At 43.6% G+C, this 22,831-nt stretch overlaps 1 protein-coding gene across 1 annotated transcript in view; it reads left to right on the top strand.

The window, feature by feature from the left end:
* Positions 1 to 22,831, top strand: part of LOC138786495 (G-protein coupled receptor 54-like) — a 71,872-nt gene that overhangs the window by 37,633 nt on the left and 11,408 nt on the right. Inside the window, exons 2-3 of the mRNA XM_069963479.1 lie at positions 8,143 to 8,267; positions 11,361 to 11,496. Of these exons, the coding sequence (XP_069819580.1) occupies positions 8,143 to 8,267; positions 11,361 to 11,496 (261 nt within the window). The remainder of the gene's footprint in view (positions 1 to 8,142; positions 8,268 to 11,360; positions 11,497 to 22,831) is intronic.

Raw genomic sequence — 22,831 nt, forward strand, 5'->3', positions numbered from 1 at the left:
AAAACCTACGCCAGCTGAGGACTGGAGTAGGTTTTCGGCGTATCTTTTGGTGGAACGGATGGTGAATCGCGCGGACTCTGAGTCCACGCCCTTTGTTCCGCCCCCCTTCACACCCCCTCCCCGCCCCCGGCGTACTCGGCGGAAAGTGCCGATTTGCGAATATTTTATTTGCAAATCGGCCATCCGTACGCCGGATGATACATGTCGCCCATAGTCTCTTAGCTTATTTATCAGACCATAGAGATGAGGTCCTTCCAGCAGGCAGATATTGTTAGTTTTAGTTGGCCATATTATGATTCTGGGCTGGGGGTGGATGGGTCACTTTAATGGAATGTATGGATGCAGCAGAGCTGGGATGAAACAGATGAACAGAACGCCAGCATAGTGGTGGTGAGTGTGCATTACATGGGCAAAAATATCCATGAGTGCTTCTTTTAAGGACAACTGATAATTAGAGATGAAGTGTGGGGGATATGCTGAAAAATGCAATAAACAAGTTATATAATGACCAGTCATGCTACTTCTCGTGTACACACCCCACAGCTTATCCTAAAACAATTGTTAAAAGGTTAGTTACCATCTAAGTTAGAATACAAAAACACAGAAAAATGCAACAGCTCACCGCATCAGCAAGATACAGACCCACCATAGACATGAAAATAATTAAAAGCAGCCCCCCCAACTGCCCAAAAAATTCCCACAAAAATAATGAGTCTCTTGGTTACTATTTGCAAACAGCGTAAACTGCCTCACCACGATAAGGTGGACTCATATCGAGGCAGACCCTACACTGTATGTACACTATGGCCTCTCCATGGCGTATAATACGCCTATGCTCTGGGCATGCAAGATCCGTCTAATACCTGCAAAAATAATTACAACACCTGGGTGAGACAGGTGGAGTGCATGACCAAATAGAGGCAGCCACTCCCCCAACTGGAAAACAGAAAAAAAAGGAAAAAATTGGTCAGCTCTCCTTGAACACTGTTCACACTAGGCAGGAGCACGTTGCCATGGCTGAAATTGCAAACACACAAAAACACAGAAAAATGCAACAGCTCACCGCAACAGCAAGATACAGACCCACCATAGACATGAAAATAATTAAAAGCAGCCCCCCCAACTGCCCAAAAAATTCCCACAAAAATAATGAGTCTCTTGGTTACCTTATTGTGGTGAGGCAGTTTACGCTGTTTGCAAATAGTAACCAAGAGACTCATTATTTTTGTGGGAATTTTTTGGGCAGTCGGGGGGGCTGCTTTTAAGTTAGAATACATCTGTCTAGCTGGCTATTTAGTTTGTTTGTAGAGAAGTAAGAGCATGGGCAATACACTCTAATTGTTTTCTCTTTACGTTTTCTCTAAGCAATTCACTACTTAAGCAGTTTACCAGACAAGAGCATTAGGGTTGTCTCTATGTGAAGATTATTTCAATTATTTTGAAGTACTTTCGTTGAATCATGTAGGCAAATTATTTTTATAAACAATTTTGCATGATGTTGGGGAAAGAGGATATTAGACTTAAATGTCTTGCTGCAATAATGTATTATAGACTCTTCATATAACAGAAAAAATACAACTATTATTGAAGGCTATACGAAATCATTAGGCAAGAAGATATATTTATGTACAGATATAAACATTATATTATCATAGTGCCAAGTGCACAAATAATACTGCTATTACTGACCAAATACTATTATACAGCACCATGCAATCCTCAATTTATAATAACCTATAGTATTTATAATATTGCTATACAGGCTATAAACTATCAGGCCGGGTTAACACTATCCCCAGTGGAAGGTGTTGGCGTCCCTCTCCCCCTCTACCCGCACTACGCTATTATGAACATGAGAATCGAATAAAGAAAGTCTTTTTTACCGCAACGGTGAGTGCACTTGGACTTTTTCCTCTATACCAAGTGTTAACACTATGTAAGACACCAGCCATTCTGTGACCCGGCCGTGTCAGAGAACGGCCGGTGTCAGTAAAGATCATCCCGGCTGGTACCGGCCGGATGATCTCCATTTCTGTTGAATTGGGATGCGGGCGCACGCGTCTGCACCCACATCGTAATTAAACATTTGAACACACTGGAGAGTGAGGCGAGAGCTATTCAATGAATACAGGGCACACAAAACTGACACGTTTGCTGCAGCTGATAGGGATCCCGGCTAGAGTGTATACTATGTGTATACACTCTAGCCGGGATCCTATTGACTACAGTACAACGTAAGTTTATATTAATCAAGGTCGTTGTTGTAAATCAGCAACAATGGCCATGATTTATATAAAACTTACCTTGTGTAAGCATAGCATCAGACAGTGCCCGAAAGAGGCTATTTACATCATGTTTTCCCCTTATGTTTAGGATATTCTGTGTGCCTGCATGTTGTCAAAAAGGGCACTATTCATGTTAATGACCCAAAAAGTCAAATATTAACAACATTAAGAGCATACTCCGGTTCTCGGAGCGGGCAGATAGTGGGAATCAGAAGCCGAGAGTTCAGGTTCATACGAGCCCGAACCTCGGCTGGTTCGCTCATCTCTAGTCTCAATGACAGTGAGCTAGCCAGACCTTCCTCTGGGAAGGAACAACCAAGCCCAGGAATGTCTCCAGTCAAGGAAACCACCCAAGCGAGGTATCCATCCACAGACAGCTGTTTTGGGGTATTTCCCCCTCATCAGTGTGGAGTAGGATTCTGGCTAGTGGGAGCAATGCCTAGTAAGTGCATGCAAAAGGACGCTGATTGACCTCAGGGAGATCAACCAAAACACTGCAGAGACACCATCACGTATCTTGACTTTAGTGTATTCTAGAACATTGCCCCCTGGGAAATCAAATATGCGAAAAACACTGCTAGTTCACTGACGTCGAGACACATATTGAAGTCTCTGCAGTGTTTTTTGCATATTTGATTTCCCAGTGGGCAATGTCCTAGAATACAATGACGTCTAGACACATGATGGTGTCTCTGCAGTGTTTTGGTTGATCTCCCTGAGGTCAACCAGTGTCCTTTTGCACCTTCCTGTGATGATCATCTGATAGCTGCATTAAGAAAAGAGCAGTTGCATTAGAGAGACAAGGCTCCAAACTGCAGTATAAAAGAATTAGAATCTGTACATTACTGGCACCAGAGTGACTAACGGCATCATACTGTATCGCAGAACACATTAGTACACACAGCTTTGAGGTGAATCCATTCCAACATACAAAAATGTGAATCTCTAGATCTGTAATTTAGTATCTGCCAAACGTAGTCTTAGACTAATGTTTACATGTTTCTCAATAGAAAACTATGACATTTGTACCCCTGAATCTTCTCTATTATGTCTCTTATGCAAAGTATTGAAATACTTAGCATACTTGGGCCAAATGTTTCCAAATATTGCCCTCTTAACCCCTAAAAATGTGTCTAAGGTTTCACGCACTAGGCTTTTTTCTTCCACTGAATTTGCTGTTCATTGTTTGTTGTTAGGCTCAGTCTGTCTCTAGTAACAAAAACACCAAGGTGGAACACAGAAAGTGGAGGTAGGGCTTAGCTAGTGCTATGTGCAGAAGAGACCCTTACCTTGCTGTAATCCTCTTTATTTTATTCTTAAACCAGAGCTGCATATATCATATAACCCCTGTCTTTCTGTGATGCTGTTGCTGTTTTCCTGTCTGCTCACGTTGCACATTGTAAAGCCAGTCTATCAATAACCCCTTCTCCCCCATATGCCATCCATCTGCTGTACTGTAGATTGCCCCCACAGCACAGTGCCACCATGCTGAGTTTAGTGCACTCTCTCCAGCATGGTAGTAGGTGTTCTCTTGTGATAAGCCAGATAAGTAAGGTTAAGAAGTCCAGGTATAAATACTGCTGGCAAACAACTCAGCTCAAAGGAGACAATGAAAAATAACTTTGTATCATGGAGAGAGCTCTCAGGGACTCAATAACATCAGTAAAAGCCCCAAAATTATTTGTCGTCACTTTGAAGGAATAATTTAGCAAAACCATTCAGGCAGAACAGGTACATAATGTGAAACTTAAACCTGGCTGTCAAACATGGTTTTATACAGGGTTTGCAGGGTTAACACACAAGACAATCCATAAGGATATGTTATGGGGGTAAAAGGAATCCAAAGCCCACTTTTAAAAATATTGTGAATTAAAGCATTTTCTCTACCTAGATTTATCACTGTGTAAAATGCCAACAACAACCAATCATAGATCAGTTTTCATTTTACCAGAACTAAAAAAGCTGAGCTGTGATTGGTTGCTTTAAGCGGTTTACTACTTTACAACCTAATTTTTGGCCATAGATTACTACATTTAATTACATAACTATAGTGATGTAATAGCTCATCTTAATTCTTTTGCCTCTAGTTAGACAATAATCTGTATAAAATAGCATAAAATACAACACAAATCAATACAGATACAATATTGCTTCATTACATAAATTTATACTGGGGAAAAGTTATGGATGTCAATGTTATGTTATGTATAGATTTCCATTCTCACTTATTAAAGGCACAGTGTGCTGTCTCTCTTCAAATGAAAGAAAGACTACGCCAGTTATAGCAAGAAAATAACAAAATGATCATGTAAGTAGAATAACCAGTAGTAACCCCACTATAAATGTGTCAAATGGATCTTTGCGTAGAGATTACATTTTAACCCCTTACCTCTTCAGCTTGTTTTGGCCTTAATGCCTAGGGCCTATTTTTCAAATCTGACCTGTCTCTCTTTATGTAGTGATAACTCTGCGTTGCTTCTAACTATCACGGTTATTCTAAGATTTTTTTTCGTGACATATTCCTCTTTATGTTGGTGGTATACTTTCGTTGATACACTCAGTAGTTTTTTGTAAAAAAAACCCCCAAAAAACACACATTTGCGCAAAAATTAGAAAAATTTACATTTCTTTATATTCAAAATTCTCTTTTCCTAAGAAAGATAGTCATGCCACTAATTATTAATGTAACATCTACAACATGTCTACTTTATGGTGACGTCATTTGGATGTCACCAGGATGTTAGAGGACTTCGAAATTTTGCAGCGATTTTTAAAATTTTCATGAAAAATTTAAATTTTGATTTTATTAGGGACCAGTTCAGTTCTAAAGTGGATTTGTGGGGCCTGTAAATCCCTCCACTGTAAAAACTTGCCAATACACCATGTCACAGAGGCCTTGCGGTGCCATATTATTTGTGTAAGACAAGTTAACGTTTTCATCGGTACCATTCTGGGGGACAAGTGACACCCTAATCATTTTTTATTAAATTTTTTATGAGGTGGTATGAAAAAAAACAAACACAATTTAGCAGCTATTTTTCACCATTTTTCTGTACGCCGTTTACTATACGTTACATATGACATGTTATTGTTATTCGTCAGGACAGTACAGCGATATCCATGTTATATAGCTTTTGTTATAGTTTATGGCATTTATACTATAAAAACTGTTTGTGTCTTGCATATTGTAAGAGCAGTAATATTTAAATTTTTTTGCCAATGGAGTTATGTGAGGGATTTTTTTTGCAGCATACTCTGACGCTTTTAATGGTACACCTTTTAGGTATGTGTGACATTTTAATAGCTTTTATCTATATTTTTAGGGTGTGGGATTACCCAAAAATTGTCATTAGGTTTTTTTTTTTTTGCTGTGTTAATCGGGCAGTATTATTAATATAACGGGTTAATAGACCTAATATATGTATCTCATTTATAGGGGATCATTTATAAAGGTGGGATGGGAAATATGCATATTTAGATATTTTTTATTAATTAATTTAATTTATTTATTTATTTATTTAATTATTTGTGTATTTATTTATGTATGTATGTATTTGTGTGTGTGTTTTAACTTTTGCAGGTACATCTATAATACATTACAGCACATGAGTTTTTCGGTATTGAAAACTATTTGGTGGAGAAGTAGAATCAGATTTAAAGGCTATGTTCACACAACGTCAAAATTATTGAAAAGGCGTCCGATTATCATATTTAAAAAAAAAAGTCAGTTTTTGCCCAGATTTACCTGACTGCAATGGCAATGCATTAAAGTCAATGGAAAGACGGACGTCCAATGCACACAATGTATTGAATAACGGACGTTTTTACCGAGGACGTCAAAATAATGTACATAATCATTATTTTCGGACATCTTTTGCAAACAGCGGACATTTTTTATTAGTTGTTCACGCACAGTTTTTCTTTTTTCACCGTTCTTTCTCCGTTTTTACTATTAAATTCAATGGACTTTTTAATTAAGCAACACCCAAAGTCCAATTAGTAACCCCAAACTAGAATAATGTACAAACACCAGTCATTGCACTAAGGGGAGGCCAGGCTGCTAAATGACGTCCGTTATTTTAGACCACTAATAATGGACGTCATTTTAAACAAAGCTGAAAAAAACGTTGCGAGAACATAGCCAAAGTTTTTTTTTGTTTGTTTGTTTTTTACATTTTTAAAAATTATTATAATTATTTCTTTTACAAACCACATATATCATCACACGAATAGGTTTATTAAGTTATTATTATAATTATTAATATTATTATTATATATTTATTGATTGATTGATTTTTTGGGGGGAGGGGGGGTAAAGAGTTATTTTTGGTGAAATGATCCACAGATATAATAGGAATCACAAAGGCTATCACATGTAGGTAAGTTTTGAAGTTTGAAAAGACAGTAACCATTGAGGCTATGAACCCACAATGTTTTTAGGCCAGTATTTCATAAAGACGCCACAGATTAGGTTCATGAACATTATTTGCCTCTGTCATTATCAAAAAAATGCAACTCAAATACTCCACTCCACACTTGGGTCCAACGGGCGCAGGTCCAGATAAAAAAAAATTGTGCATTAAAAATCTGTATTTTTAATCTGGACCTGAGCCCGTTGGACCCAGCTGTAGAGTGAAGTATTTGAGTTGCATTTATTATTAGGGATGAGCGAACCGGCTGAGGTTCGGGTTCGTATGAACCTGAACTATCAGCTTCTGCCTATGCCTATGGCTGTATCCCAGTTTTCCAGGCGGTCCTCAGGCTGTATCCACCCTTTCCACGGAGCGGGCAGACAGCGGGAATCAGAAGCCGATAGTTCAGGTTAATACGAACCCGAACCTCAGCCAGTTCGCTCATCCCTATTTATTATCCCTTTGTGGTTACCTGGAAGTGGCTGTGGTTCCCTATCTTTGCTGATTCTGAATGTTGTGCCTTGCATTTGCACAAACCTATCAGGTGAGAATCTCCATTTCTTCCCTTTACGTGTCTGATTTCACACTATGGAGCACTGTCTAATATTATTATAATTATTATTATTATTATTTTAAAAAATTACCTTAAACTGCTTTTCAGCAGTGTTCTAGATTTCCACTCCATCAAAATTCCCCGTCACCACAGTTGTGGGAGTATAAAGAAATAGTGGACTAATCTCTGTGTCTGTTGGGATCCTGTGGAGAGATGCTGCATGTTTACTATGGGAAATCTTCTTTAGGGACACAAATGTCACAAATGTAATACTGGGCTTATTTCTGATCCTGCCATATGTAGTATAAACACAGTAGTCTTACACATCAGCTAATAATGATAATAAGGCTATGTTCACACTACGTAAAACTACGGCCGTAGTTCTCGCCACAGAACTACGGCCGTAGTTTTGAGGTGTGGAACATTGCCTTATTTTCAATGGGATCCCGGCCGGAGCGTACACACATTGTATGCGCTCCGGCCGGGAACCCATGCGGCACCGGAACAAAACTGACATGTCAGTTTTCTGCGGCCGGAATTCAGTGAATTCTGGACGCAGAAGGCCCTGTCAGTTCACACAGTGAAGCGAGTGGCTCCGGACGCTTGCTTCACTGTGGGCTATTTGAAGCTCTGATGCGGGCGCACGCTGATGCGCTTGCATCAGAGCTCTGCGGCCGGACGGATCATCCGGCCGGTACTTAAGTCACAGAACGGCCGGTATGATACAGTGTGTGAACATAGCCTAATAATGTAGCTGTTGCCAAAACACATAGCTGTCAGGAATTTCTGAGTTTAAATGATCTTCTGATTTCATTGGTTTCACTGCTCCCTAGAATGGAGATAGTTAAATTAGAAGTTGGAGTAATCCATAATGAAATCTTTCTCTTCACAGCAAATCTTGCCATGACGGACATAACTTTTCTGGTTTGTTGTGTCCCTTTTACTGCAACACTTTATCCACTTCCCAGCTGGATCTTCGGAGACATCATGTGCAGAGGAGTAAATTATTTACAACAAGTAAGTGATCTCCATGTAAGCTTATGCTTTCTTGTGTTTATTTTCTTGTACAAAAAAAAAATAATTGTTTAACAAAAAATAGTGCAATTACCTAATAGATTTTCAACTCCTGTTCTACAGTACCTGTCACTAGGGATTGCAGCCACTGACATTTTCTTGAAGGTGAATTTTCTTTTTTTCATTGACCACACTACAAAGAAAAAGCCTGAGATAGGCTATGTTCACACAACAATTTTTCAGCTCCTTTTAAAATGACGTCCGTCATTTTGAGTCTAAAATAACGGACGTTATTTAGTAGTCTGGCCTCCCCTTGTGCGATGACTGGTGTTTGCACATTATTCTAGTTTGGGATTACTAATTGCCCTTTGGGTTTGGCTTAATTGAAAAGTCCATTGAATTTAATAGTAAAAACGGAGAAAGAACAGTGACAAAAGAGAAACTGTGTGAACAACTAATAAAAAATGTCCTCTGTTTGCAAAAGACGTCCGAAAATTATGATAATGTTCATTATTTTGACCTCTGCGGTAAAAACGTCCGTTATTCAATAGATTGTGTGCATTGGACGTCCGTCTTGCCATTGACTTCACTGCATTGCCATTGCAGTAAGTTAAATCGTGGCAAAAACTGACGTTTTTTTAGTAGCGAAATCGGACGCCTTTTCTCTATTTTTGACGTTGTGTGAACCTAGCCATAGACAGAAAATATGCTTATCCCATTCAATATTAAGCATGAAATTGTAGTTTATAAAACAAAGAAGGCTAAAACCAACACTTTATACAGTAAAATTCTAAGGGGGGAGGAGGGATCAGAATCCATACAAATGATGTCACCGAGTTAAATGCAAAAGCTAAAGTGCAACAATCATGTGATCGAAGACGGTAGCAGACTGGGAGGCGTCAAAATGTATGTAGGACCCTCCTCTGTTTCATAATGGGGAAAATGAGTATACTGTGCAGTGCAAATTCTGCTTTATGGACTTTCCATGAATCATCCTTATATTATAAACTAAGACTAAATAGTTGATACACCTTGGGTATATTCTTTCTACATTTCCTAGAAAATGACAGGACCTTTCAAAATACAGAGACTTGCCTTGGACCGTGGTCTTTAGAAAATCTGTCACTCTATTTAGTACCAATGAAAGAACTCTTGTTGCAGATTGAGCGTAAAGCACCTGCCCCAGGTGCTTTTTATGTCCCTAAGTTGATCCATGCATAGAAAGCAATATGTTCACCTACTCCACATTCAAGGTTTTTCCATGTCCCGTCATCTTAAAGGTGCTTAGAGTACCTGTTTTGCCGATGAGGTAATTATAACATAATGTTAATGAACTCCAGCAAATTTTAATCCAAAAAATCCTCTTCCTTATAGCAACATTAAAAGTTATTTTTTGCCATAATTAGACTTGAGCTAGAACTCATCCCTTCTGGGGACCTTGTATTCAGTAGCATTAGCAAGAAGGTTTCATGCTTGAAAACTTGTCTTACACAGTCTCTACTCCTTCTAGGTCCCAATACTTATTCTCCCTTCTAGATCCCACTTTGAATTCTTAACCTATACAGCTTAGTGTGCCAACATTATATGCATGGTTTTCAGTCTGGCTAAGTGTCTGGCTACTCCAGATGGCTCTGTCCATCCTTTCTAGATGTAATTTAAAGATTTTTTTTTTATTTGTCCCCCTGCTGCGCACTGGTGCATATACTCACCAGCGATGATCGGTGTCCCCCGGCGCAGCTTGGTTGCGGTCCTGCAGCATCATTCAAATCCCCCGTAGTGACGTCACCCCTCTTCTGTCTCCATGTCCATTGAAGGCCAGAAGTCAGGCTCTCCAATGCATCTCTATGACAGCGCTCTCATAGAGATGTATTGGAGAGCCTGAATTCCGGCCTTCAAGCGACTCTGTACCCAAAATCTGACCCCCCCAAACCACTTGTACCTTTGGATAGCTGCCTTTAATCAAAGATCTCTCCTGGGGTCCGTTTGGCAGGTATTGCAGTCATTGTCCTGAAAAACAACTTTTGGCTGTGTTCACACTACGTATATTTCAGTCAGTATTGCAACCAAAACCAGGAGTGAATTAAAAACACAGAAAGGATCTGTTCACACAATGTTGAAATTGAGTGGATGGCCGCCATATAACAGTAAATAACGGCCATTATTTCAATATAACAGCCGTTGTTCTAAAATAACAGCAAATATTTGCCATTAAATGGCGGCCATCTACTCAATTTCACCATTGTGTGAACAGATCCTTTCTGTCTTTTTAATCCACTCCTGGTTTTGGTTGCAATACTGACTGAAATATACATATACTGACTGAAATATACGTAGTGTGAACGCAGCCTTTAAACGTACAGCCCCGTGCCCAACAGGCGTGGCTTAGAATATCTTTTCCCTAACTTTCCCTATCTTTTCCCTCTTCATCATTAGGAATGCTGTTGGAACATTTTCTCCTGTCTGAACATTGCATAGGTGCCTTCACGATCCAGCCCATGTGCCGTGCTGACACAGGTGGAGAATAGGGGACAATCTGCCTGGAGCATTCCTAATGATGAGGAGGGCGGAGAGGAGGGACAGAGAGGTTGTGCCAGCCTAATGCGTACACAATCTAGGCCACGCCCGTAGGGCACGGGGCTGCCAGTTTAAAAGTTGTTTTTAGGACATTAACTGCATCACCTGCCAAATGGACCCCAGGACAGATCGTGGATTAAAAGCAGCTATCTGAAGGTACTATTAGTTTTGGGGGGTCAGATTGAGGGCACAGAGTCTCTTTCAATAGGCAGGGAGACAGAAGAAGTAACAGAAAAAACATCACAGCGCGTGGTATTTAAACAGCGTTGCAGGACCACAAGGAAGCGGCGCCGCGGGACACCGATAGTCACTGGTATGTATATGTGCCAGCACACAGCGGGGGACAAATAAAAAAAAATGGTGAAATGCTTCTTTAAATGCTCAGAAATCCTGAATGATTTTATTCTACAGTTTATACTTTTTGTGATATTAAACCTGTTACATTTTTTCATGCATTGTGAACACCGTACACTAACTTTACAATCTTCAACTTTGTATGATAACCATATCTGTTTTTACTAGGTTACAGCCCAGGCAACCTGTATAACCCTGACTGCAATGAGTGTGGACCGCTGCTATGTAACAGTATATCCACTGCAATCTTTACGGCATCGCACCCCTCGCTTAGCAATGGCTATCAGTCTGGGAATTTGGATAGGTAAAAAATACAAATATTATTAGTTATTTACAAATAATAAATCACTTGGTGAGTGAGATATTATCCTGGTCCTCAATAGAAGATATTACATGCAATAGTAAAAAGATCCTCAATCTGCACTAGTTATACAAACTAGGTCACACCACATATGAACATTTTGGGGGAGATTTATCAAAGGGTGTAAAATTTAGACTGGTACAAACTGCCCACAGCAGCCAATCACAGCTCAGTTTTCAGCTCTGGTAAAATAAAAGAGGAGCTGTGATTGGTTGCTGCGGGCAGTTTGTACCAGTCTAAATTTTACGCCCTTTGATAAATCTGGGCCACTGGGTTCAACTTTTTTCACCCTATACACACCTGGTAAGTATCCACCTATGGTCAGTGTCCACATGGCCCCATCACCTCCACCCCCAAGCCTATTGAAAATCATAAGTAAGTAGCTCAACCATTACATCACCCTGTTCAAGCATCTACCTTCCATCCTTGGTCAGGACAAGAAAGAAAGTTTCAAAGTTTTCAATTCCACCATTGTGTAACCAATTATTTCATCTTAATTGCTTCTCCTAGAATAAAAGCCCCTGACATATACAAGAGTCAATACACTGTGACTACTCCTGGTGGTCTTATTCATGGTCATACTACCATGATGCTCCATATAAAGAGGTAGTGATCACTTGTAGTGTAGTGATGTCTGAAGCATTTACCAATACCTGCACAGTGTTTGTAGCCCTGACATCTTTGTGCCCTACATCTGTGTCCAGTTATCATCTGCAATGAAGTCAGTGGTGTGTTGCAAACAGTATTATTAATGGCCACACAAAAAAATCTGCCGCCCCTACAAATCTCCCGCCTAAGCAGTAAACTCATTTCGCCACATGGAAAAAACAGCCCTGGTGGTAATGATAAATGGCCTATTACACGAAATGATTATTGGCTGTTACGACCCATAATCGTCTTGTGTAATAGAACACAACAATCAGCCGACATGAATGATGTCGGCTGTTCGTTGTAGTCATTTGTCTTTCAACATGTTGTAAGAGAAACGACTCATATAGCAGCGATCTGCTGTTGTCGCTCCGTGGAATAGGATCGGCTGCAGCAGACCGCTACTAACTGCTATGGGCTTCCCGGACGATCTAGCGATGACGGGCAGCCCCCCCAGCTCCCCATGGCCCCCCCTGTTCTTACCCACTCACTGCCGACGTGTGTAATAGCGCTGGCAGCGAGCGGGGAACAAGGAGCAAACGAGCGCTGATAGCCCTCGTTTTCTTCTCAATGTCGCCCCGTGTAATAGGGGCTTAACCTCTAGGCAATATGAGCTTGACCATAGGTTAATAATTACCAAGAGTATATAGAATGGAAAAGTTGAATCCAGGTGGAATTAGGTGGTATGAACATACGTGATGTGACCTGGTGTATAACTAGCACAGATCTGGAATCTTTTTAATATTGCATGCTTTATTATGTTGGGACATATAGGTGGTCCCTCTTATCCCCAGTATGCCGCTTCATCCAACAGGCAACTCTTGGGTACAATTTACTACAAAATCTTACATTTAAAAGGCTTAAAGGAGAAGTCCAGTGAAAACCTTTATTAAAGTATTGTATTGTTTCCCCAAAAGGTATACAAATCACCAATATACACTTATTACGGGAAATGCTTATAAAGTGCTTTTTTCCCTGCACTTACTACTATATCAAGGCTTCACTTCCTGGATAAAATGGTGATGTCACGACCTGTACTCGTAGTAACAGATAGCAACGGAACTGCAATACAACCTGATTGTTCGTGTTCAGCTCATGGGATAAAACCTCTTAGTCCCCACTCAGGATAATGCCCATTCATAGAGTTAGCACCCTGAACTCTAGGTTATTTTCATTGATCAGTGGTTACTCAGTTAGATGCATATAGTCGCAGGTGCTGTAAAATGATGATGGTTTTATAAAGAACACAAATGAATGTCCTTGAAGCAAGATGTGTTTTGCCGACAGAGGTTTTGAATGGCATGTGCTGCCAGTGCTTCTGTGGCCTCGTGGTACTTGTTTTTAGCGCACTTACCTTGTAAATGCTTCTGCCTCCAATAGTCAGTGAAAAATATATATTTAAAATGAATTTTCTACATTGTTGACCTGTAATTTTTTAATGTTTATTTTAGTTTTTCAAATACATTTTAAAGAAAATTCTTTGATTAAAGGAGAGGTCTGGCAACAAAATTTTTAGTATTGTATTGCCCCCAAAAGTTATACAAATCACCAATATACACTTATTACGGGAAATGCTTTTAAAGTCCTTTTTTCCCTGCACTTACTACTGCATCCAGACTTCACTTCCTGTCACGACCCAACTCCCTGAGCTGTGTCCATATACAGTAGAAAAATGTGCCATGGACCATCAGATGTTGTATGTCGTGGTGTTTCAGACAGAATAATAACTTTAAAGCTTTCTGCGAGTGAGCTTAGTATCGTAGTCCCAGCCAGCCATTCCCAGCAAGCATGCCTGACTGATAGATCTCTTCCTAGTGAAAGATTTATGTAATAAGACTAGTGGGGTGGGAAGAAGTCATTGTTTATTTGATCATGTATATATCTCTGTTAAACACATGGAAAAGAAGAAATTACATGGCAGCATATCTAAGTAGACACTGAGGACTGTAACATTTGGGAGGATATTCCATGTCATACCTTTGAATATATGGATGAAATGCTAATGTTGGATTTTTGTCTATTTTTAGCTATGTACGCCTTTATACAGAGGAAACATGCTTAATACTTATAGGAATAAATCCTTTCCATTCTCTATACATTTATAGCATAATTACAGTGGAAGGGACATGCTATATTTTCATGAATATTTATTAAAGACATTAAATGATGACCTGAGTGGGCAAAGGTCGTACTTTAACAGCAATGTTTTGAGTCCGTTTTCCAGTTGTTTCTGATTTTCTAGTTGTATCTGCTATGTTATTCTCTAGCCTACTATAATTACATCCTACCCTCAGCGTTATAATGATGTTTTAGGTACATAATTGGTCTTCAGTTATATTTATAAACATAAAATGTTTACACTGTGGGGAAATTGTATTGAATTGTACAAGTTGCTCTATAATTTCCCATCATTAAATGCCATTTCAATAGTAGCAAATTACGCCAATGATATATTATTTAGTATGGAGGTTTGTAGAGTGAAATTAAGGTTTTAATGCAACAATATTTTTTACTTGACTTTAGTTGTAGCTGTGGCTTTGACAGCTAATAGCTAGGGATCTGAATTCTGGATGAGTGCCCATTAGGCGTGCACATCAGTTCTTTAAGAATAACATCAGTGTACGACCATCATAACATAGTTAATATGGGTGTAAAAAGCCATTGTCACAACACAAAGGTAGGGTTTGACCAGGATAACTGCGGTGATAACACAGAACAAAGACAGGGATGGTCAACAGGTCAGGTTCAAAACCAGATGGACAGTGAAGCACAAAACCAGGATCCAATAGTCGGGAAAACAGAGCCATGGTCAGTAAAAGCTAGGTATAACAATACAGGGAATAGCAAGATAAAGAAGGCTAAGCACGCTTACAAGTAAGTCTAATAGCTAGCAAAGGGTTAACGGACCAAGAAAGTATATATAGGAGGTCAGGGGTCTGGTCCAGCACGTGATTGGACCAGAGAACCAGAACCCAGGCTGACAAAGTGATGGATAAGTGGAGTGTCAGAGTGTCCATCAAAAGCAAAACAAAGGTTAACTTCTTACTGACCAGATATAACTGAACAGGGAGGAGCAGACATAATTGCGTCGTACCTTACGAGCAGAGCTCTGTGCCAAGGTCTGACTAAAGGGCCTATTACACGGGTCGTCAGAGGAGCAAACGAGCACTCTCAGCGCTCGTTTGCTCCTCGTTCCCCGCTCGCTGCCGCCGCTATTCGACGCGGCGGCAGCGAGAGGGTGAGTGCGGGAGGGGGCGGCAGGGAGCTGCGGGGGGAGCTGCCCGGGTGATTGCTGATCGTCCGGGCAGCCCATAGGATATAGCAACATCTGCTGCCGAGGCTCCTATTCAACGGAGCGACGGCAGCAGATCGCTGCTATTTCAGTCGCTTGTTTTTCAACATGTTGAAAAACAAGCGACTGCAACGATCAGCCGACATGAACGATGTCGGCTGATCGTTGCACTCTATTCCACGGGACGATTATCATCCGTAGCGGCCGATATCGGCCGAATACGGACGATAATCGTTCCGTGGAATAGGGCCTTAAGCATGGACATGTCAGCCATCGAGCTATAATCTATCCTATTATCCTGTTGGTTCAGAAGAAGTCAAAACAACCCCCATAAGTCAAAGTATATCATACATACATCAGTGGCTCAGTGACTATTATTTATTATACCAGAACTTCCAGGTCCCATTTAAAACATTTGACCTCCAAAAAACATCATGTGGTCCAGGATAGTCTCACTGCTCTTACAGTAAATATGATGGTTAAATATACTGTATATTCTTCTAAACATATTGAATTCCCCCTCTTTATAGTTACAGGTCTACGTAGGGATGAGCGAACCTTTGAAAAGTTCAGTTTGGTTCGATCCGGCCAACTTTCGCAAAGTTCGGATTCGTACGAACCGAACCTAAAACAAACCTTGCTATAACGGCTGAATAATTGCAGCTACAATAGTGGGAGTATGATAGGGTATAGTTTCGTTTAGTTGCAGTTGCTATTACAATGAAAAAAGTGGAAAATATCAAAGTGCAAAAATAGTGAAAAAAAATTAGCCAAGGAGTAAGTGATTACACGGGACATAGGACACAAAGTTCCTTGGACCCAGTAGGGCGTAAAACAGACATTTGACAGTGGAACCAGCAGCAGTAATAGTACTGTATTGGACCTAGTATGGTTGAGAACAGACAATTGACGGAGGAGGAGGAGGAGGAGGCAGCAGCACTTGATTGCACCAGTCCAGTATGGTTGAGAAGAGACTATTGGAGGAGCCGGCACCACTTGATTGCACCCAGGCCAGTATGGTTGAGAACAGACTATTTGAGGAGGAGGAGGCAGTACCTGATTGCACCCAGGCCAGTATGGTTGAGAACAGACAATTGACAGAGGAGGAGGATGTTCAGCCTTGGAGTGGTGGCCTCGCTGATGAAGTTGTTCAGCGCACTTTCCAGAACACAGAGTAGGATGATGTCGTTAATCCCATAGTCATGCCTGCTCACAAACAGAGTCACGTCCTCAAAAGGGATCAATAATTGGCAGGAAATGTTTGAAGAAACCTGTGCTCTATGAGGTTTATCACATGTGCCATACAAGGTGTATGACTCAGCCCTCCCTGCTGCACTGCAGAGACAATGTTCCTCCCATTGTCGGCTACAACACTTCACACCGTTAGTTGACGTGGGGTCAGCCATTCACATATCTCCTCCCTGATGGTCCAGAGGAGCTCCTGCCCACTGTGGCTCCGTTTACCCAGGCTCACAAAATGGAAGACAGCCTGAGAGCGCCGGGCCTGACATTGTTGGTAAGACACTGGGGTAGGTTGGACTGCAGTCAAAGCGGCGGATGGTTGCAAGGTGGTGGAGGCAGAACTGCCCCCCTAAAGCTTCGAGGAGGTGAGAGTGGCAAGAATGGGCTAGCTTTCTGATGGTCTTCTGGGAGGACCAGACATCAGCACTGGGGTGCACGGTCTTGGACACCAAGAATCCCAATGAGTGGCCATCATTTTTCTACACAACTGTGCAGTGATGGGACAGCGGATGGGACTTTTTTTGGACTATTTTTTTTTTAACTTTTTGGTTGCGGTTAAACGGGTTTCTCATATTATTTTTTGAAGCTTTATTGTAAAGATATAAACTGAGATTTTCACTTAATAAAGTAGATCAGCTTGAACACTGAAGTTGCTTTCATGTGTCTTGGTTGATACTCACAGACAGCTGTCACATTACATTTTTGATTAGGCAGCACCCAAGTACATCTGAGGAGACTACTTTAAGGTCTCCTTTTCACAGAAAACCAGGATACAAGGGATTATAGGAGTAATAATCCCTTGTATCCTGGTCTATTCTGTGATTTTATTTGTTTTTTAACTTGATTCGTTACGAACTTTCTCAAAGTATGGTTCGGTGACAAAGTTTGTAACGAATCTCGTTCATTACGGTTCGGTTCGCTCATCCTTAGGTCTAGGTACACAAACATCAGCCAGATCTCTGTATTATTGTAACGCCTGGAGTCGTGGATCCACTGAACCGTCACTAGCGATGGCACTAACCTCACCAGGGAGCGGAGTCTAAGGGGCTGCTGGTTTTCACCAGAGCCCGCCGCAAGGCGGGATGGACTTGCTGCGGCAGGCGACCCCCAGGTCGCTACCCCTGGCTTGGTTGCTAGTGATGGCAGGCGAGGCATGGCAGGAGCAGTGGGCAGGAGATAGTGCAGGCAGAGGTCTGTAGGCGTAATCGCAGGTGGCGGACAGTACTCAGGAACAATAGGAAGGCAGCAGGCAGGGACTAGGGACAAGGACTGCGGACAGGAACAAGGAACAAGGACTGAGGTCAGGAACAACAGGGAGCTGGGCCAAACGCTATGGGAAGCATGTATAGGCTCCAACACCTGTGGGGGGGCATGCTGGGATTAAATAGGGAGTGGTTGGTGCAACTACCAATTAAGGGCGGACTGGCCCTTTAAATCTGAGGCAGCCGGCGCGTGCACGCCCTAGGAGGCGGGGACCCGCGCGCCGGCCGAGACAGACGGAGAAAAGAGCAGGGCGAGGTAAGGCGCCCCCCCAGGGCCGAACTAGTGGCAGCGCCGGGTCCCTGCACATGGACCCCGGCGGCTGCATGAGGCAGAGGGAAGTTGCGGCGGCGGCCCGGAGCACGAGACGCCGCCGCAGCCGTGACAGTACCCCCGTGACAGTTTTCATGGCCAGAATGTCTTTAACAGTGTAGACGTCATCAGAGACGGCTTGAGGAGCAGTGAACGAAGACTTATTGGAGAATCGGTTGAGGACCACTGGCTTTAAGAGGGAAACATGGAAGGCGTTCGGGATCCGCATAGTAGGGGGTAGGCGGAGTTTGTAGGTGACAGGGTTGATGCGTTTTAGCACCGAGAAAGGACCGAGGAATCAAGGACCCAACTTGTAGCTGGGAATCTTGAGTCGGACATATTTGGCAAAAAGCCAGACTTTGTCACCTGGGAGAAAATTTGTGGCAGGTCTTCTTCTTTTATCCGCCTGGTCCTTCATGCGGTCAGATGCCTTGAGCAAAGATTGTCGAGTCTGTTCCCAGATCGACTGCAGGTCAGACAACAATTCCTCCACGGCTGGGACCTCAGAGGATGGAGAGAGAGGTAGAGGAGGACGAGGGTGACGCCCATAGACCACATAGAAGGGTGAGTTGCCTGTGGAACTCAAGTCCAGATGGTTGTAGGAGAACTCCCATGGAATCAGACTGGACCAGTTGTCCTGGCGAGCAGAGACGAAGTGTCGTAGGTAATTGCCAAGGACTTGATTGACCCTTTCCACTTGCCCGTTGGTCTGGGGATGGTAGGCTGACGAGAAGTCCAGCTTCACTTGGAGTTGAGAACAGAGAGCACGCCAGAATCTGGAGACGAATTGTGAGCCTCTGTCTGACACAATATGAAGAGGAAGACCATGCAGGCGGAAGATATGCTGAAAGAACAACTGAGTCAGGCGAGGGGCGGATGGTAGTCCAGGAATAGCCACGAAGTGGGACATTTTGGAGAAGCGGTCAGTAACAACCCAAATGACAGTGTTACCCGCAGATGGAGGCAAGTCTGTGACAAAGTCCATGCCTATATGGCACCAGGGACGGTCTGGGACTGGCAAGGGCTGAAGTAGGCGGGCAGGTCTTAGACGAGAGGACTTGTTTCTGGCACAGATGGTACAGGATGCCACAAAGTCCTTGACATCTTGGAGTAGGCTGGGCCACCAATAGTGGCGAGAGATCAGTTGCCCGGTCTTTAGAACTCCCGGATGCCCGGCCACCATAGAGGAATGACCCACCTTCAAAATCCATCTACGAAGAGCAGGGCGCACATAGGTCTTTCCGGAAGGCAATCTTTGTAAAGTAGATGTGGCGACTGGCACTAGGCGATCGGGAGGTATAATGTGGCGAGGAGAGTCCTCTTGTCCCATGACGTCAGATGCTTGGGAGAGAGCATCGGCTTTCACGTTCTTCTCAGCCGGACGGAAATGGATAACGAAGTTGAAACGTGAAAAGAAAAGCGACCACCTGGCCTGCCGAGGATTAAGACGTTGGGCCGACTGGAGGTATAGAAGATTCTTGTGGTCCGTGTAGATATTGACCGGATGCCTAGCCCCCTCTAGGAGATGACGCCACTCCTCCAGTGCCAACTTAATCGCCAAGAGTCCTGGTCGCCAATAGTATAGTTCCTCTCGGCAGGGGAGAAAGTCTTTGAGAAGAACCCACAGGTTCTGGTCTTGCCTGATGCGTCCTTTTGCGAGAGGGTGTCTCCAGCGCCCACTGAAGATGCGTCGACTTTAAGTAAAAACGGCTTGGTGGCATCCGGGCGGACTAGAGCAGGAGCAGAGGCAAAGGCAGACTTTAGGCTAGTGAAGGCTTGCTCTGCCTCAGGTGGCCAATGCCTGGGATCCGCCTTCTTCTTTGTGAGAGCCACGATGGGTTCGACCAGGGTAGAGAAATGTGGGATGAACTGCCGATAGTAGTTGGCAAATCCTAGGAGGCGTTGGATAGCTCTGAGTCCCACAGGACGTGGCCACTGGAGAACAGCTGAGAGTTTGTCTGGATCCATCTGTAGACCCCGATCGGAGACAATATAGCCAAGAAACGGAAGGCTGCGCTGATGGAAAACGCACTTCTCCAGCTTGGCGTACAAATGATTGGCCCGTAGTCTTCATAGGACCTGACGTACCTGTGTCACGTGAGTCTGCTGGTCAGGGGAGAAGACCAGAATGTCGTCAAGATAGACGATGACGCAGACATAGAGGAGGTCACGGAATATGTTGTTGACGAATTCCTGGAAGACCGCTGGGGCATTGCATAGGCCGAATGGCATGACCAGGTATTCGTAGTGCCCATCTCTGGTGTTAAAAGCGGTCTTCCATTCGTCTCCTTCACGAATACGGATTAAATTGTACGCTCCCCTGAGATCCAACTTGGAGAAGATCCTGGCTCCACGGAGACGGTCGAATAGTTCGGGGATAAGCGGAAGAGGATATTGGTTCTTGACAGTCACCTTATTTAGGCCCCGGTAGTCTATGCATGGGCGAAGAGAACCGTCCTTTTTCTGCACAAAGAAGAATCCTGCGGCAGCAGGGGACGTGGATTTTCGGATGAAACCCTTCAGTAAGTTCTCCCGGATGTAGGAGGACATAGCTTCAGTCTCCGGTACGGAGAGAGGGTACACCCGACCACGCGGAGGAGAAGTTCCAGGAAGGAGGTCTATAGGACAATCGTACGTCCGGTGAGGGGATAGAGAGTCCGCCTCCTTGGCAGAGAAGACGTCAGCCAAGTCTTGATACTCCGCCGGGAGCCACCTCAATAGAGACAGAGATTTAGCTCCAGTCGGCGAGCTCTCTCATGAGGAGTCAAGCGAACTGGTTCTACTTGCATAGCAACTTCTGGAGTCGACTGGGGTACTGGAGCAACAGGATTCTGGAAAACCGGTGCCAGGCGGTGATGGCGACAGTCGCCGTTCTTGACGGACCTCCTCCTCTCTCTCGGAAAATCAGTTGTCGACTCTGGTAGCCAGTAGGATTAGATCGTTCAGAGATGTAGGGAGGTCGCGGGCGGAGAGCACGTAATTTACCCGACTGGATTGGCCCTTCTTGAAGGTGGCTATTAGAGCGGCCTCATTCCAGTCTAATTCAGCTGCCAGGGTGCGGAACTGGATGGCGTAGTAACCAACAGAGGAGCTCCCTTGAGAGAGGTTGAGGAGAGCAATCTCAGCTGAAGAAGCACGGGCAGGTTCCTCAAAGACGGTGCGAAACTCGGCCAGGAAGGTTCGGAGATTGGCAGCAACAGGATCATCTCGGTCCCACAGCGGCGTGGCCCAGGCCAGAGCTCTACCCTCCAATAGGCTGATGATGAAAGCCACTTTAGAGCGCTCGGTGGGAAACTGACTACTTAAGAGTTCAATATGCATGGTGCATTAAGTCAGGAATCCCCTGCACAACTTGGGATCGCCTCCATATTTACTCGGGAGAGCCAGTCGAAGTCTCGAAGAGGCTGCAGGAGGTGGTGAGCGCTGAGCTGTAGTATGCTGCTGTAAGGCGGCAGTCAGTTGCTGGATCTGCTGCGACTGTTGCTGGATCTGTTGAGCCTGTTAAATCGACCACTCTGGCTACGTCACGGAGATCAGGCACCTCACCGGGATCTATGGTTGGAGCCTACTGTAACGCCTGGAGTCGTGGATCCACTGAACCGTCACTTGCGATGGCACTAACCTCACCAGGGAGCGGAGTCTAAGGGGCCGCTGGTTTTCACCAGAGCCCGCTGCAAGGCGGGAAGGACTTGCTGCGGCAGGCGACCCCCAGGTCGCTACCCCTGGCTTGGTTGCTAGTGACGGCAGGCGAGGCGTGGCAGGAGCAGTAGGCAGGAGATCTGTAGGCGTAATCGCAGGTGGCGGACAGTACTCAGGAACAATAGGAAGGCAGCAGGCAGGGACTAGGGACAAGGACTGCGGACAGGAACAAGGAACAAGTACTGAGGTCAGGAACAACAGGGAGCTGGGCCAAACGCTATGGGAAGCATGTAGAGGCTCCAACACCTGTGGTGGGGCATGCTGGGATTAAATAGGGAGTGGTTGGTGCAACTACCAATTAAGGCGGACTGGCCCTTTAAATCTGAGGCAGCCGGCGCGTGCGCGCCCTAGGAGGCGGGGACGCGCGCCGGCCGGGACAGACGGAGACAGGAGCGGGGCGAGGTAAGGCGCACATGGACCCCGGCGGCTGCATGAGGCAGAGGGAAGTTGCGGCGGCGGCCCGGAGCACGGGACGCCGCCGCAGCCGTGACAATTATATAGTGATTACATCATCCCTAAAGTCAGTAGTGTCCAAGGACCCTGCAATCTAAAAACATTTTACTTCTAATCAGACCATAATATATTATTTTTAGTGGGTTTTTGGTTATGGTTGAGAAGCTGTGTGAAGCGAATGTCTGGTATATGATATAAACTAGAATCAACTCAAATAAAATGAATGCCCAGTAAATAATTTAAAAAGGCTATTTACAGTACACTCACGTACAAGCCTATGAACATGGAGCTACACTTTAACTAAATTGAACTGCTTATAAAAAGTTCTTCATGGGTTCACACAGTGCAAAATAGAAAAAACAAACATTTAGT

This window comes from Dendropsophus ebraccatus, chromosome 3 (assembly GCF_027789765.1).
Source record: "Dendropsophus ebraccatus isolate aDenEbr1 chromosome 3, aDenEbr1.pat, whole genome shotgun sequence".
NCBI classification, from domain to species: domain Eukaryota; kingdom Metazoa; phylum Chordata; class Amphibia; order Anura; family Hylidae; genus Dendropsophus; species Dendropsophus ebraccatus.